Consider the following 16,217-nt stretch of genomic DNA (forward strand, 5'->3'; position numbering starts at 1 on the left):
TAAAAGGTATAGAAAACAAGTATAAATGGTCACCAAAATTTAAATGTTGCACACAATTCTACAAAACCTGTATGTAATGTCTAGAGTACAATGATGTTTACAGATATGTTTACAGAACTGATCCATCTAGATACCTTTCATGCCAGGTTTTCTCATCTGTTCCATTGATGGCCCTTTCGATGCCATAACATTTGAGGCTTCCTTTGCCTGTTTGTACTGTTTCAGTTCATTTGCAAAGTCATCACACTCTTCCTCTTCATAGGTATCATACTTCTCTTCGCTATAGTCACTATAATCAGCATAATCACGATTATCAGCATTGTTATTGTAAGATTTCTGTGCAGGGGATTTCATGTAATTCCCAGGTCCTTGTGCATGCTGAAACCAAACAGTTGCCAAATCAGTTGCAAAGAGTTTCATATCAATTTCAGCTTAACTTTTAATCATCAGAACATTTTATCAACGGAGCAGAAACTCAGACCAGAGATTTCTCAACATGAAGGGTTTTCTTCAAGTGTGTTCCAGGTATTACTATTCAAGCCACAATACACAAATTGATATGAGTAAACTATAACATGGTACATAATACCATTTAGTACTAAATTCATCAACTTCATCTTTAACTGTGAAGAATACACGAAAATGGAAAGAAGCAAAGGGCGACAAATATAGTGATCTGTAACTATTGCTCGCTGATTGGTTAGAACTCTGTACTGCACAGCAGCAAGCGCATCTTATTATATCATTAAAAGAAACTAGGGGAGATATTACAATATTCTATTGCATCCTCATCAAAATAACTGTGTCTGCAATGAGATATAGTTTTCCCAGTTATGAACAATAATCCAAGTTGCAAAAACAGGGATCAAAAACTACCAATTAGGATACTGGACTTAACAGTGGTGGGAAAGAGGTATAGGTAGAGGCAAATTTTTAACAAACCATTATACCATTAGACATGAGACAAAGCCAGCTACTGTTAAGTTATATAATTTTAAAAATAAATTTGTGCATTGAAATTGACAAAGATTCTGTAATCTTCATTGTATTTACGATCAGTTCCTGGTCATCTTAGTGCAAATTTTCAAGCTTATATGCTTTGTCACTTTCCAGAGATTACATACAACAGGATAGTTGAAGCAACTATTCTATAAAAATTAGTATTAGAGTAAAATATGTAATAGAATCAGAGGAAAAAATTAGAACTTTGGAAGCACCACCTTAACTATTCTTGGTTACCTACCGGAGGGAAAGGAGCATCATACTCCCTATAGGGTACAGGACCTTTCTTGTATGATCGCTCATTATCAAAATCAGAATCGTAACTGAAATCTGAATCACCACTGGAAGGAGAATGCCTCTGTAAAGGAATTGAAATACGTTCAGTATAATATGGCTATGTATATATAAATTAAAAAAAAAATATTTGGGAAGCCCAGTAAATGGCAGCACACTCAAATGCAGCAGCTTCTTTGGGGCCAACCAAAGTGATTGTCTTTTTTTTAATGTGTATTTTTTATAATCATTAGACCCTTCTAGACATTAAGAACTTAAAATACTTCAGGTCTACCTCATCAGAGCGTTGCTCTTTGGCAGAGAACCTGAAGGAGTTGGACTTGGTACAGACCGTGCTGCTGCCTGCTACAGACAGGGGTCAGTAGATGAAGAAGTGCAATCTAACAGTAAATGATCTTAGTAATTTTGTAATTTCAAGATACTGATGGACTTTAATGTGGAATACTTCAAGTCTAATTAATTTATGGCGAACGGCAGGGGCTGCATGGCTTCAGTCGTAGCAAGGACTAGGCCTCAAACCACAGAATCACGTGTTTGCAGCTGTCCAGGAGAGAGGCGGAGTGGTGTGCTCCACTGGAGTGCTGGAGGCAGTGTGGAGTGCCATACATGCTGGAATTGGTGTTGCTCTACAGTGTTCACTCAGAAGACAAGATGTATAAAGTTCAACTGCAGAATGCTACAACGTTCATGGACTCAGGGACTCGGACAATATATTTTTTTTGTGTGACGTCATTTTAGTGCTGTCTTGTGTGCTATGTATGCCTTGAGCTGTATATATAGTGTTGTATTGTGTTTTGCACCTCAGACCTCTGAATAAAACTTTTGTTTTGCTATATTCATGTATGCTTGAATGACAATTAAACTTGAACATGTGAACATGTATTTTATTCAAGATGAGCATTATAAAACAGCTCAAAGGCACAAGTTAAATATTATCTATTCATAATACCTTGTGCTTCTCTTTCTTCCTCTTTTTTGTTTTTTTCTTTTCCCTTTCTTTCTCTCGTTTTCTCTTCTTCTTTGATCTTCTATGGGAAGACTTGTCCTCTTTCTCACTCTCTTTTGGTTCTTTCTCTACCTCATTTCCTTCAAACCCATCATCATCAATTTCTCCATCTTCAAGTTCCCCATCCTCCCTGTAGAAACAATTATTAGCAGCATAAAAAAGTCACGCTATAATTAAGTTTCCACATTGCTCACACAAGTTTTAGCTGGGTAGTTTTCCTTGTCATTTTAAGGTTGGCTTTTTTAAAAATGTCAAACCTTCTTCCAAAAAACATGAAGAGGTCCATTATACAAAGATCAAAGACTAATCACTTGCAACAGTCAGAAATTAAATGTACAAAACTAATGCCAAGAGACAAAACAGTATGATTTGTAATGAAAGTAGTACAGCAAAACAAAAGAAAAATAGTAGACCTGACAAGAACTATGAATTACCCATGGGAATAAATACCCAGAAACTAGCACGAGGCCTTTCAAGCTTGCTCTGCCACTCAATGAATGACCTATGCTGACCTCAGTTCCTCTTCTACATCAGTTTCCCATAATTCTTAATTCGTTGATTCTTCAAATATTTACCTTACTCTACTGTAGATGCTTCTAATGATCTTAGTATTAAATCTTAGGCACTCTTTTTGGCCCATGAACTTCCCAGTTCCACACCCACCAATGCTTTTGAAAGAAGCATCTCATAATTCCAGTTACACATGTAGAGTAGCTCACCACCAGAATGAACCAGCCAGTGCATTTATCAAGGAGCTAGCATGAAATACCTTGCTAAAAATAAGTTTACACTGACCAAAGATTCTACTGAAATGAGTATAGCCATAATTGCTGCAAATCTGGTAACCAGAATCAAAAACATAAGAAAATGTTGGATTTTGGTGAACTTAAGATGTGATGGTGATGAAACTGTTTAGTCTGGGAATAGCACAGAATTCCATTCAGTCATTTATGGGTCAGTACTTTTGTTATGAAAGCATGCTTAAATTTAAAAAAGTCATACAAAATCTCATGAATATTGGCCAGTTGCCAAAAGCCTTAACTGTTATGACTGTGTATAAGCATATAGTCTATTTCCATTGTGTAACAACCAGTCTAGAGGCTCCAACAAACCTGCCAAATAGTGTATGGGAGTAACAAAAGATTCAGACCCAAAGTGACAAAATTTTGAAAAAAACTTACTCTGTCGATTAAAGTGATAATTCATGTAAACAAACCCATTATTTGCAAAGGATAAGGGCATGGATTTTCCACAGACGTAAGTAAAAAAGATTGCTGGCTATGATCCTAGAAATGTAACGGCATACAGGTGTCAATAACTCTTGACTTTCTGAAGTTGCAATTTCAGCTTATACATATTTATGTTCCTGGCACACACTCCACAACCGCAACACACTGCCCCTCCAGCCATAAGGCTAACTACATTCTTCTGTACATAGATCCATACGTGGTAAATCAGCAGATAATGAAGTCCTAATGTCTTCATTAAAACGTGGGGGTGTGTGTTTCATGATAAACTCTGTGGTGCTCTGATGTGGCAGTTTTGCCTTGCATGTTTCCCCCAGCCTGGAATACCTGACAATCAAATGTCCACTGTTCATTTACCGAGATCGCCTTCCTCTATGATCCTGACTGCAGTTTACATACCACCATTGGCTAACTGTAATGAGGCACTTGAATTACTGCAGCTGCTATCACCAAACAAGAATGAATCCACCCCAATAGATTTCAAATCAGTCGGGGACTTCAATCGGTCATTTGAAGAAATCTCTGTTTAATTACCATTGGCATATAACCTATAGCACCAAAGATCTCAAAACACTAGACCACAGATATACAGAATGGCTACGGTTCCATGCACAGACCGTGCTTCTAAGAAATCTGCTCATGCGGCTACTCTTCTCCTACCTTCTTACAGGCAGAGGCTAAAGACCAAGGCTCAAGAGTTAAGGACAACAAAGAGGTGGCCAGGGGGGGTGGGGAGGGGGCAGAGGAGCAGCTACAGGATTGCTTTGAGTCAGTGGAACTGGGATGGGGCTGTGTTGAAAGATTCATCAGGAATCTGAATGAATATACCATGAAGATTGTTCCAGACTTTATAAATGAGTGTCCCCCCACAAAATCATTCATAGTCTTCCCCAACCATAAGTCCTGGATGAACTATGAGATCCACAGACTGCTGAGGGTCATATCAGAAGCATTCAGGTCTGGCAACCAAGCAAGATACAACAGGTCCAGGCACAATATCCTGAAAGCCAGCTCAAGGGTGGCAACTCCAGACTAAACTTGAATCAATGAAGGATGCTCAACACCTGTGGCAGAGCCTGAATGCAATTAGCTCTTACAAAGTGAAATCAAGTGACATAGGTGACAACAGGACTTTGCTCCCAGATGGGTTCAATGCCTTCTACGCTTGATTTGACCATCAAAACATAGAGGAACTTGCACAAACTACCTCTCTCTCTGGGAATCCATCCCATAGAATGACTATCGTCCCTTTCAGTCAGTTAGTGGGGTTTGATATATGCATCCTGGAGTTGCTGTACAGGCCAATCCTTGAGAGACACTGCTTGCCACATACTTGGCAGGTGAGGTCTGGAGGGGCAGCAGGGGCAGGAGGTCTGGAGGGGCAGCAGGGGCAGAAGCTCTGTTGTGGTGCTTCCTGTGCCTTTCCTCTAAGCTTGTTCTCAGCAGCGTCCGCTCCTTTTCTGATGGCGTCCCTCCACTGTGAGTGATCTTTAGCCAGATCCTCCCATGTTGATGGGGCAATGTCAGTTTCTTGAGGCTCTTGTGCAGAACAGCCTTGTAACATAATCGCTGGCCTCCTCGTTTTCGGGTACCACTGGATAGTTGGCCATACCAAAAGTCCTTGGGAAATCTTCCATCAGACATTCTGACATGTCCTGTCCAGCGCAGTTGGGCTAACATCACCAAGGTTGAAAATGCTGGCATTCTGAGGACCTCAGTATTGGAGACCTTGTCTCGGCAGGTGATCTTCATCAGAGAACGTAGGTGACGCTGCTGCAGTTGGTCCAGCTGGCATAAGTGACTCTGATATGGGCACCATGTCTCACATCCGCATAGCAAGGCTGATATGACAACGGGCCTGTATACCTTGCACATGGTGGCCAACCTGATGTTCTGTGACCAAATTCAATCTTTCAGCTGACTAAAGGCAAAGCAGGCTTTTCTGGTTCTTGACTTGATTTCTACATCCAGAGCTGAGGATGTTGTTATGCTGTCCACGTAGCAGACAGCATTGAGATGAGTTTCATCAATGAGGACAGTTGGTTCTTAGTAGCTTGAGCCAGGGGCCAGTTGGTACAAAACTTCCATCCTTTTTCAGGCTGATTGTCAGTTCGAAGCTTTTGGCTGCACTGGCAAAGCGACTGGTGATCTCCTGCAAGTCTTCAAGAGAGTGGGCAACCAGTCACAGTCATCAGCAAACTGTAGCTCATGTGCCACAATGCCCGACTTTTGTTTCTGCTCTCAGTCTTGAGGTTGAGGAGCCCACCATCAACCCTTGTTTGTAGGAAGACCCCTGACTTCAGGTCTGATGTGGAATCCTGAAGGACAGCAGCGAAGAATAGTCCAAACAGAGTAGGTGCCAAAACACAAACCAGCCATTGCTGATGGGAAATGGTTCTGACAACTCACCAAACACGTTGATGCAGCCTTCCATGCCTTCGTGGAACTAAACTACCAGAGCCCCCAATAACTGATTTTTTTTAACCTCGCAGTTAAAAATATTGGTAAATATTAATTTTATTTAACCAATAAATTTAACGTCACATTTTCAGCAGTTTGAGGTACCTACCTGCTTCAAGCAGGCTTCAGTTATATTGTTGCCCAAGAACCTGCCTCCAGTAGCACTTACATCTGCATCATTTTGAGAGCTCAGTGATGAAACACATCAACTCCTGTGAGAAGCCACTTGGATCCACTCCAATTTGCCTACTGGCACAACAGGTCCACAGCAGATACCAACTCACTGGTTCTTCACTCAACCCTGGAATGGATGGCATCCATTGAGTCTCGCGAGACCATGGATCTGCGCCTGGAAAGTCTTGCTTCAGCCTCTCCAGGGCGCAGGCCTGGTTAAGATTGAATGGAAGACCAGCAGTTGCCCAAGCAGCAAGTCTCCCTCTCCACGACACTGATGTTGTCCAAGGGAAGGGCAAGGAACGACACAGCTTGGCACCAGTGATGTCGCAGGAGTTGTCAGAGCGAGGTTGAAGACAACATCAGACTGCCTTAGGGATTCCAGCTCCAGATTTGTCCTCAGGGTTTACTCCCGAAGCCTTTTCCCATAAGTGGGTATGGCTGCAAGGCAGTGGAGGTTTGAAATCAGAGTTTTCCCTCTTTAATGGACTGCCTTCCCAGGCTGACAAGCTCCGTCTACTTGAAGCACTAGATTTAAGGCGCTAGGACCCGCCTTCACCCCTTCTCCTGTCAGTAGAAACAGTTCCACCGGGCTTAGAGGCTACGCCACACAAGGCGGCCAGGAGTTGGACTTAGTTGTCAGAGGCTATTTGAGGCACATGCCGTGAGGAGCACTTATAGGTAGTGGGAGCTTGTCCCCACTACCACTCCTCGGCTTGACAACTCTGGAGTATCTGGACAGCAAAGATGTTCTTCATTGACTACAACTCAGCATTCAACACCATCATTCACTCAAACTAATCAATAAACTTGCACTCATTACCTCCTCGTGTAATTGGAAAATCAACTTCCTCGCTTGCAGACCCGTCAGTTTAGATTTGCAACATCATTTCCTTCACAATCTCCATCAGCACGGGTCCATCATACAAGGCTGTGCGCTTAGCCCCCCCCACCCCCCCCAACTTTTCTAGTTGCTTTATGATTGTGTGACTAAGCACAGCTCCAATGCCATACTTAAATTTGCTGACATCATCATCATCGTTGGTCAAATCAAAGATAGTAATGAATCAGCATATAGGAGGGAGACTGAAAATCTGGCTGAATCAACCTTCCATTCTATGTCAGCAACAGGAGAAGCTGATTATTAACTTCAAGTGTTCAAGTGGAGCAAACTGGAGGTCCATGAGCCAGTCCTCATTGGGGAGATCAGATGTGGAGAAGGTCAGCAACTTTAAATTCCTTGGCACTATCATTTCAGAGAATTTATCCTGTGCCCAGCACGCGTGCAATTATGAAGAAAGCATGGAAGTGCCTCTACTTCCTTAGAGGTTTGTGACAATTCGGCTGACATCTAAAACTTTGATAAACTTCTATAGATATGTGGTGAAGAGCATTACAGTCTGGTATGAAAACACCAATGCCTTGGACAGAGAATCCTACAAAAAGTAGTGGATACAGCCCAGTCCATCACGGGTAAAGCCTTCCCCACCACCGAGCACATCTACACAGAGCAAGAAAGCAGCAGCACATAAGGGATCCCCACCGTCCAGCTCATGCACTCTTCTTGCTGTTGCCATCAGGAAGGTGGTACAGGAGCCTCAGGACTCACACCACCACATGAACAGTTACTACCCCTCAACCATCAGGCTCTTGAACCAGTGGAGATAACCTCACTTGCCCCATCACTGAACTGTTCCCACAACTTAAGGATTTACTTTCAAGGACTCTTCAGCTCATGTTCTCAGTATTTATTGCTGATTTATTTATTATTATTTCTTGATTTTTTCTTCTGTATTTGCAGTCTTTCACTTTTGCACATTGGTTATTTGTCCAACCTGTTTAATGTGGTCTTTCATTGATCCTATTATGGTTCTTGGATTTACTGAGTATGCCCGCAAGTAAACAAATCTCAAGGTTATATATAATGACATATATGTACTTTGAACTTTAACGTACTTCTTAAAAATAGAAGTAGCAAGTGTTACTATGCAGTAAATCCTTGTGTTGGTGTCACAGCCAGAAGAACAGAAACAAATACACAAGCTACAGATCCTGAACAGAATCCAAACAATTTATAAACTGTCCTGTATAAGTTTACTCATATAATCATTTCTCCTTTATTATCACTTAGACAAAATACTGTAATTGCTGGCTTAACCGCAACTGTACAAATCCTTAATTACAGGGCTGCACTGACAGTTCACTGCCAACTTCATGGACTAAAGATGAACAACTGTTGTCATCAATGCCAGCATCCAAAGATGTACATAGTCTACTCACATTGTAACTAGCACAAGCTGCAGTACACTTCACATTACATTAATTGATCACAAGAAGATTAAATTAACCAACTTCATTGCCACTGCTGATTCACAGCTTGCACTGAATTTAAAGCTTACAGCATCTATTTTGCTCTTACTCCAATTGCTTCTGCGTCCATGAAACAGAAATCTACAGCACATTACAGGCCCTTCAGCCCACAATGTTGTGCCAACCATATAACCTACCCTAGAAACTGTCTAGAATTACCCTACCGTATAGCCCTCTATTTTTCTAAGCTCCATGTACCTATCTAAGAGTCTTTTAAAATACCCTATTGTATCCGCCTCTACCACCGCTGCTGGCAGTGCATTCCACGCATCCATCACTCCTTGCACAAAAAACTTACTTCTGACACCCCACCGGTACCTATTTCCAAGCACCTTAAAACTATGCCACCTTGTGTAAGCCATTTCAGCCCTGGGAAAAAAAACTCTGGCTATAAACACGATCAATGCTCTTCATCATCTTATGCACCTCTATCAGGTCACCTCTCATTTTTCGTCACTCCAAGGAGAAAAGGCCAAGTTCACTCTGCCTATTCTCTTAAGGCGAACTCTCCAATCCAAACAATGACCTTGTAAAACTCATCTGCACTCTCAATAGTACCCATATCCTTCCTGTAGTGAGGTGACCAGAACTGAACACAGTACTCCATGTGGAGTCTGACCAAGGTCTTGTATAGCTGTAACATTACCTCACAGCCTTAGAAATTCACATTTGCCTGTTGTCATGTGTCTCCTTATCATTGATGCCCTTTATTAAGTTTTGACAGCAAATGCTAAACTAAGATGGACACAAAAGTGGGAAAGGTATGGGAATAAGCCAGTTGTCAAGGGGTGTAGAAATCCAGCTAGAACATTATCCAAATTACACACTGATCAATAAATAAGTACAACATTTCTCTACAAACCAGTTCCAACGAGTGAGCCCAAATTTAGTACAATAATACTTTGCTGAATTACAAGATAACTTATTGTCAATTTACCAAAGGGAAAGCTGTAGTCAAATTAATAAATTAAAATCAAGTTATTCTAAATATCCAGAGACTACCATTTCAAGCTATTCATAAGAATTATTGTCACGAGACGAACATTTATACACAGCATATATTGCTTTTGTCAGTTGACTGCGTAATTCCTCCATACATTTCAGCCTTTCACTTTTTATCCAGAGTCACAAATAATAGATCTTCTCCAATCTATACCGTTATCCCTCGTGTCCCACAAGAAGCTATCTTTTGTCACCCTACTTTACCATGTTGCCCAAATATTAACATCGAACAAGTAGTAATTTAAATAGAATCACCATTCCTGTGGGCTAAACTTCCAAAGATATCTCCAGCCTTACCCTTAAAATAGCACTCAAATCATTTAAGCACTGATTTTAATGCTCAATTAACAGAGATGCCAATCTCCAGTGTAACACAGAACAGTAAAAGTAGCATGCAAAAAAAAGTTAAACAGCTTCATAACCAACAGGTCAGATTGAAATTCTGCAACCCTACCAGCTGAAATTATATTCCACTGTTTATGATTGAGCAGTTAATGGAAGGAGGCAGATCTCCAAGAACATCTGCAACCTCAATAATAGTGCAGTCAACTGATGAATAGGCTGTATCTACAATCTGCCACAAGTATTGAATGGATACTATTTTTGATTTCTTCTGACATCGCTGACTGCTGTGGATACAGCAAAGGCAATGGAATCAGATAACATTCTAGCTATACATTTAAGAACTGTGCTCCAAAAGACCCACCTTCAGATGATCTGTTCCTGTGCAGTTACAGCTCTTGGCATCTACCCAAAAACATAGAATATCTTGACACACATTTTCACTAAAAACAGCACAAATCCAATCCATCCAATCGCAACCAAAGCAACCTACTTTCCAACAAAGTATAGGTGACTATTGCATTGTGTGGGGGGGGGGGGGGGCAGAGGAGAAAAGGGTGCCTACCCCTAGTAAAAGATCCATATCAAGATTTTCTGTAATGCATCATTACCACACATCAAGGCATCAACATATTCATTTACTTTGGCCACAAATTTCATAAGAGTGAATTTTTCTGTATCCCAGATTCTTTCAGTCATGACACAAATTCCATACAGCTATATTTCTATTACTTAAAACTGCTGCGACATGGGGGTAACCTGTAATGGTGCCTTTCTCAACAGTGTAATTAAGCAGCATCTACTCACCAATATCCTGTTCACTGATTCCTAATTTGAGTTTCAACTTCCCTCCTTAGAGACTTGGTCCAAACACAGGCCAAAGAAATGAATGTTCCACAGCTTAAGTATGAGTAACCTTCCTTAACATCAATGGAGAATTTAGTAACATATGGCATCAAAGGCTAAAGAGCAAAACAATCCCATTTCTGGAGTATGACCTACCCAAAGGAAGCTGGTTATCGTGCTGGATGTTAAACTCCAACAATATTTATTACAAGAGGATTTAGGTACAAATGCAGAGTTGCCTTGAACCAGTTTTATTGAGATGTGGTGACATCAGTGTGTCCATCTACTCTCCCAAATGATATAATTGCAAGAGAAAGAACATGGTGAAGATGCACTAGACTCATTCCTTGGATGGTAGATGTATTGAGACTGGTCCATATTTTTATCTTAAAAATGTAAATAATCTCACTGAAACACAAGCTTTTCATTGCTCAACAGGTATCATGCAGATACCCTGGTCTCAGAATTTCAAAACAAAGGTCAGCCATTCCAGAAAGAAGAAATTCCAGGGTCAATCTCAGGAATTTACTACCCAAGATCGCCATGAAATGTCAATTACTCAGTCTTTTTTCACATCAGAGATTAATGTATTTTTATTTAATGAGGGAAATCAAAGAAAACAGACATAACACAACAGAATACCATTAAGATTAGTCATTCTTGGCAGAACTGGCATTAGGATCTAAAAAGCCTATTTCTGCTTCCACCTATATAATTATGTAAGGCACATACAGCTCGAATATCACTTGACAAGAACAACCCCATTCAGGATAAAGTACACCCTTTGCACTGAATCCCAACTACCATGCTAAACATTAATTCCTCCACTGATTCATCGTGACAGCACAATAATATCCAAGAAAATGTCCTGTGGTTATTTCAGGGATATTCCAAAATGAGCACTTCCCAAAGTAATGACTTGTACAACAAAGAAGCAGCATCACTTGCTGACTTCCTTTAAGTCACATCATCCTGACTTGGAAGTGTATTAAGCTTCCTAAATTAACGACAAGGCTAAATCCTAGAAGTCCCTCCCAAATTGCCTCAATCTTCACCAGCATACCTGCAGTTGTACGAAGTACTTGTCATGTTTTTCCAAAGGCAATTAGAAATGTAGAAGAAATACGGGTCTTGCCTGTAATGCCTACAACCTGAAACTAATACATAACATGAAAATATTTAGTCTGTTTACAAGAACTTGTATCATGTACAAGGTATGAATTAAATATATTATTTGATTATTAATTCTCTTTTCATCTTCAGTCAACCTTAGTTATTTTTCTTCTTCTACTTATTTCCATCACCCATTTCTGTGTAAACTGACAGCCAAGAACATAATGTGAAGAAACAATTAAGATTAACTGAAGAATCGCCAAATATTTATTTTTTCGATCCATATATTTCCTTGCCAAATTGATTGCTATCAACAGCTGTATTATATCTATCATGCCATTAATATACTCAGTTAGCCTACTGCACTCCTGAAAGGTAGCCCTAATTCTTGTCTTGATGCCTCTGTGGCTGAAAAGACTGATGTTAATTACGCAAATAATTGTGATGTGGGCAAGATGTACATGAACTTCCAAGTTAGAAATTCCATTATATATATTTTATCTCCTCAGACTGCTTATACAAATCTTGCACTTGTTTCCATAAAAATCCTGACTGTTGTTGCTGATAGTTTCTCTGTTCTAGCTAGTCCTATGCCAAGTTATTGTTAAGCATAAAGGCAAACAAAATATCAAGTGCCATACAACAACTTTACTAGCAATAAGTGAAATGCTGAAAATACGATTCAACCAGCTACTGCGTAGTTATTAGGTATTAATAGAATTGTACTGCAGAACGTACTTACTTCTTAAGAACTGAATAACACAAGTTCCAAATGAAATGTGCATTGAGAACTGGCATATTTTCTGGTGACTACTATATCCCAAAGGGAAAAAATTTATTGGCTCCAAAACAAAGTTTCATTCATTACACGTCTACATTAATAAACAGAGACCTGCATACAACTCTGTTGTATTTTCCTACTCTCTTCTGCAAGAGGGCAAGGAAGATTATCCTTTGGTTGAAGCGCAATCTTTCACAATCTTATTTGCTGCCACTATGCAAGAGATCGGAGACAAAACATCAAAGTCACAATAATTTTTTTATTCAATAGTGTACTCTTTAGTATTGCCTGTGACAGGCAAACCAGGTAAGTCAGACGATGTACAAAATGAGATGAAATTTATACCATGAAGTAAAATTCAAAGAAGATAAATGGAGAAACAACATACATGTAAACTAAATGTGTTCCATTATAGAAATGAAGTTAAACAGTAGGGACTCGAATCTGTAGATTGGGCTCCTGCAATATCCAATCACTTGAACAGGATGCAATACTTAAGAGTACACTATTCAATAAAAAATTACGCTGAAACGGTGTGGCAATTACCCAGTAGGACCATGCCTCCAGAACCTCAAAGATTGAGATAAAATTTACAACACAAAACTCATTTCGCTCATTGTGTCCACTATGGTTTCCAACTCTTCCAAGAAAAATGGTTTTCCTGTTTACACTAGTTATAATTTTATATATTAAGCCTACTCAGTGTTTTATGAAATTGCAATTTAACATTCCACATTTTATAACCCATTTCCCAATCCAGGAAGACAAGCATGTGATCTCCCCAACTATCCTATCCACTTTGAAGGAATTATTGGCTAGTCACAAGGCCCCTGTTCATCATCATTCCTTAATATCCTAACACTTACTGTTTAAGTCCTATCTCTATCTGACTTTCCAAAATGCATAATCTCATACTTGTTAGGTATAAATTACTTCTACCAATGTTCTACTCAACTTTCTAGCTGATCTATATTCTGCCTCAATACACACATTTGCGAATCTACTAATAAAACCTCCTACGTTCCATTTCGGAGTTATTAACATAGACCGTAAATGAGGATCCCAATACCTATCCTACTGGGATCCTTGTTCACAGACTCCCAATTCAAAAAGCAGCCTTCCACCATAAGCCTCTCTGCCGATCATTAGGCCAATTTTGGATCCAATTAGCCAGATTGCTTTGGATCCCACGTGCCTTAATCTAGATCGGCCTACCTCATGGGACCTCATTAAATGCTTACTGAAGTCCATATACACAACATCTACCATCTTGCCATGAAAATATACCCTAATGTTTGCCCATACCACTAGCATTCTTCCAGTAACTATGCAGGCTTGCTCACCTGAGGCAAAGGTAGAACAACTAGTCAGATTTTGAATTTAGCAGACTTGATAAACAGAGGCTTTCAGCCCTTAAAAGAAAGGAAGCAACCCAGGGCAAAATATAACCCAGGGCTAATATAGGAAATCAAACTTGCTTGACTTGTAAGACACAGAATCTGGACTCCATCTCCAGGGATAAACTGCAGAAAGATTAGCTTTATTCGTCACATATACATGGAAACATGTGCATCAGGGATGTGCTGGGGCAGCCCACAAGCATTGCCACACTTCCAGTGCTAACAATAACATGCCCACAATGTACTAACCCTAACTTGTATGTCTTAGGAATATGGGAGGAAACCCACATGGCCAAAGGGAATTGAACACTGATCTTACAAATTGCAGCAGGAATTCTACACTGATCTTACAGCTTGCATGCTGTAAAGTGTTGCAATAACCACTACTCCATCGTGCCATCCCTTCACTATCTTCAAGAAATTTCTACACACCTGTTTTAAATTACAAGCTCTTTATTTCGCAGCAATGTTCCTATGTTGTTGACTTTTTCCATTAGTGTAAACATCTCAACACCTACCTCTCAAACCCTGAGGATCTTATATGTTTGAACAAGTTCATGCTCAGTTTCTTAAACTCCAAGAAATACAGGCAAAAAATTACTGAAAGCGGGAATATGAAGTACAAGCAAAAATTGATTATTACTGGGCATACAAAAAATCTGTTGCACATTCAACAACCTTAGTAATAGTGTAACAAATATCAGCCTAATTCCTTACATGCAAAAAATCTTTACAAAAATATTGTGAACTTAACTAGAAGTGATTTAAAAGGTATAGACATTCTATAAACATTCAAAACAAAATTTACTTCAGAATTCAATATTGCAAATGGTGAAAAAAGGATATGTTCTGATAGGTGATTTGATTGATAACATCAGATACTGATATGTATTTATTGTAATATGGTACATTGTGATCAAACAATGGCGTGATTTCATAAGGAATCCTAAGCAATTTAAAGCTTACAGTATATTGTATACACAGTACATTCCGTTCTATTGGGTGACAGATCAAACAAGATTCAGTTTCAACTGATGGACTGCAAAATAAAATTCATGCGATAGTATGCATGGATCTATTTACAGCATGGCTGAGTTAGGTGTGTTTCCATGCTGTACAACTCCATGACTATATGAAGTTAAAATGAACAATTAAAATATTATTTGACCCGTGTCCATTATTCAGTGACATTCATTTCAAGAATTGAGGGAATATAATCAGATAGCATAAGCTACTACATCAGTTGCATGTCAGTTATCAACCTTTCTGATTGGAATATCAAAAATAAAAAGCGCTATCATTTGCAACTGCTATTATACAAATTATCTCTCTCTATATATAAAAAACCTATATATTTGGTATTCATACATTTATTGCAGTATAGGTGATAGGTCTAAGGCACGGTGGGACTCAATGAGGCTTTAAGAGCAGTGCTAATCTGAATCAGTAAATTCAGCCCTTAATCCTTTCATGATTTTCTATTATGGCAGGCACTCCCAACTTGGGGTCCACAAAACCCCTTGCTTATTGATATTGGTCCATGGCATAAAAAAAGTTGGGAACCCCTGCATTAAGGGATATACCCAAGTCAGAGAAATATATCATGGAACAGGACCCAATAAGCGAGCACCACCAAAAGCACCCATTGTTACACTAATCCTACTCAAAGCCATATTATTTTCCAACATATTCCCATTAACCCTAACAATGAAAACAGACTTGTATTGCTTCCAAACTTCTGGCCATTATCCAGTTTCTATTCAAGTGATTTCTCTTAAAGCAATTTTCACCGGTTAGTCACAAGAATGGTCAGATGCATTAAGTAATGATTCCAACCACTCTAATTCTGCCCTCAATATGCAAGGCTTCTAATTACAAGGGATACTGGCAACAGGGATCTGAAGCAAAAAAAAAGAATCTCTTCTCCATGCTGAGACCAACTATTTTTGCCCAAGAACTATGAGCAGAATTCAACAAATTAGACACAAATTAAATTTTGCATTTTAGTAAAGAATGTCACTGATTAATTTAAATGGAATGGTGGAATTCAACTTACTGGCCCTTGCATATTACATTAAATCTTGAATTGATCAGTGAAATGTGATAAAGTTAAATAAACTTTACTTGCAAATCAAAACTTTAACCTTTCTACACTGCTCAACAAATCACAAAAGCACATC

The 16,217-nt window shown here is 39.4% G+C and overlaps 1 protein-coding gene across 2 annotated transcripts in view; it reads right to left on the minus strand.

The window, feature by feature from the left end:
- LOC132401072 (zinc finger CCCH domain-containing protein 6) overlaps positions 1-16,217 on the minus strand; it is a 35,615-nt gene that overhangs the window by 15,179 nt on the left and 4,219 nt on the right. For both annotated transcript variants that reach the window (XM_059982855.1, XM_059982854.1), the window contains exons 3-5: positions 2,246-2,432; positions 1,244-1,360; positions 135-378 (exon numbers count right to left, since the gene is read on the minus strand). In XM_059982855.1, coding sequence (XP_059838838.1) covers positions 135-378; positions 1,244-1,360; positions 2,246-2,432 — 548 coding nt within the window. The remainder of the gene's footprint in view (positions 1-134; positions 379-1,243; positions 1,361-2,245; positions 2,433-16,217) is intronic.

Source organism: Hypanus sabinus, chromosome 10 (assembly GCF_030144855.1).
Source record: "Hypanus sabinus isolate sHypSab1 chromosome 10, sHypSab1.hap1, whole genome shotgun sequence".
Classification (NCBI taxonomy): Eukaryota; Metazoa; Chordata; class Chondrichthyes; order Myliobatiformes; family Dasyatidae; genus Hypanus; species Hypanus sabinus.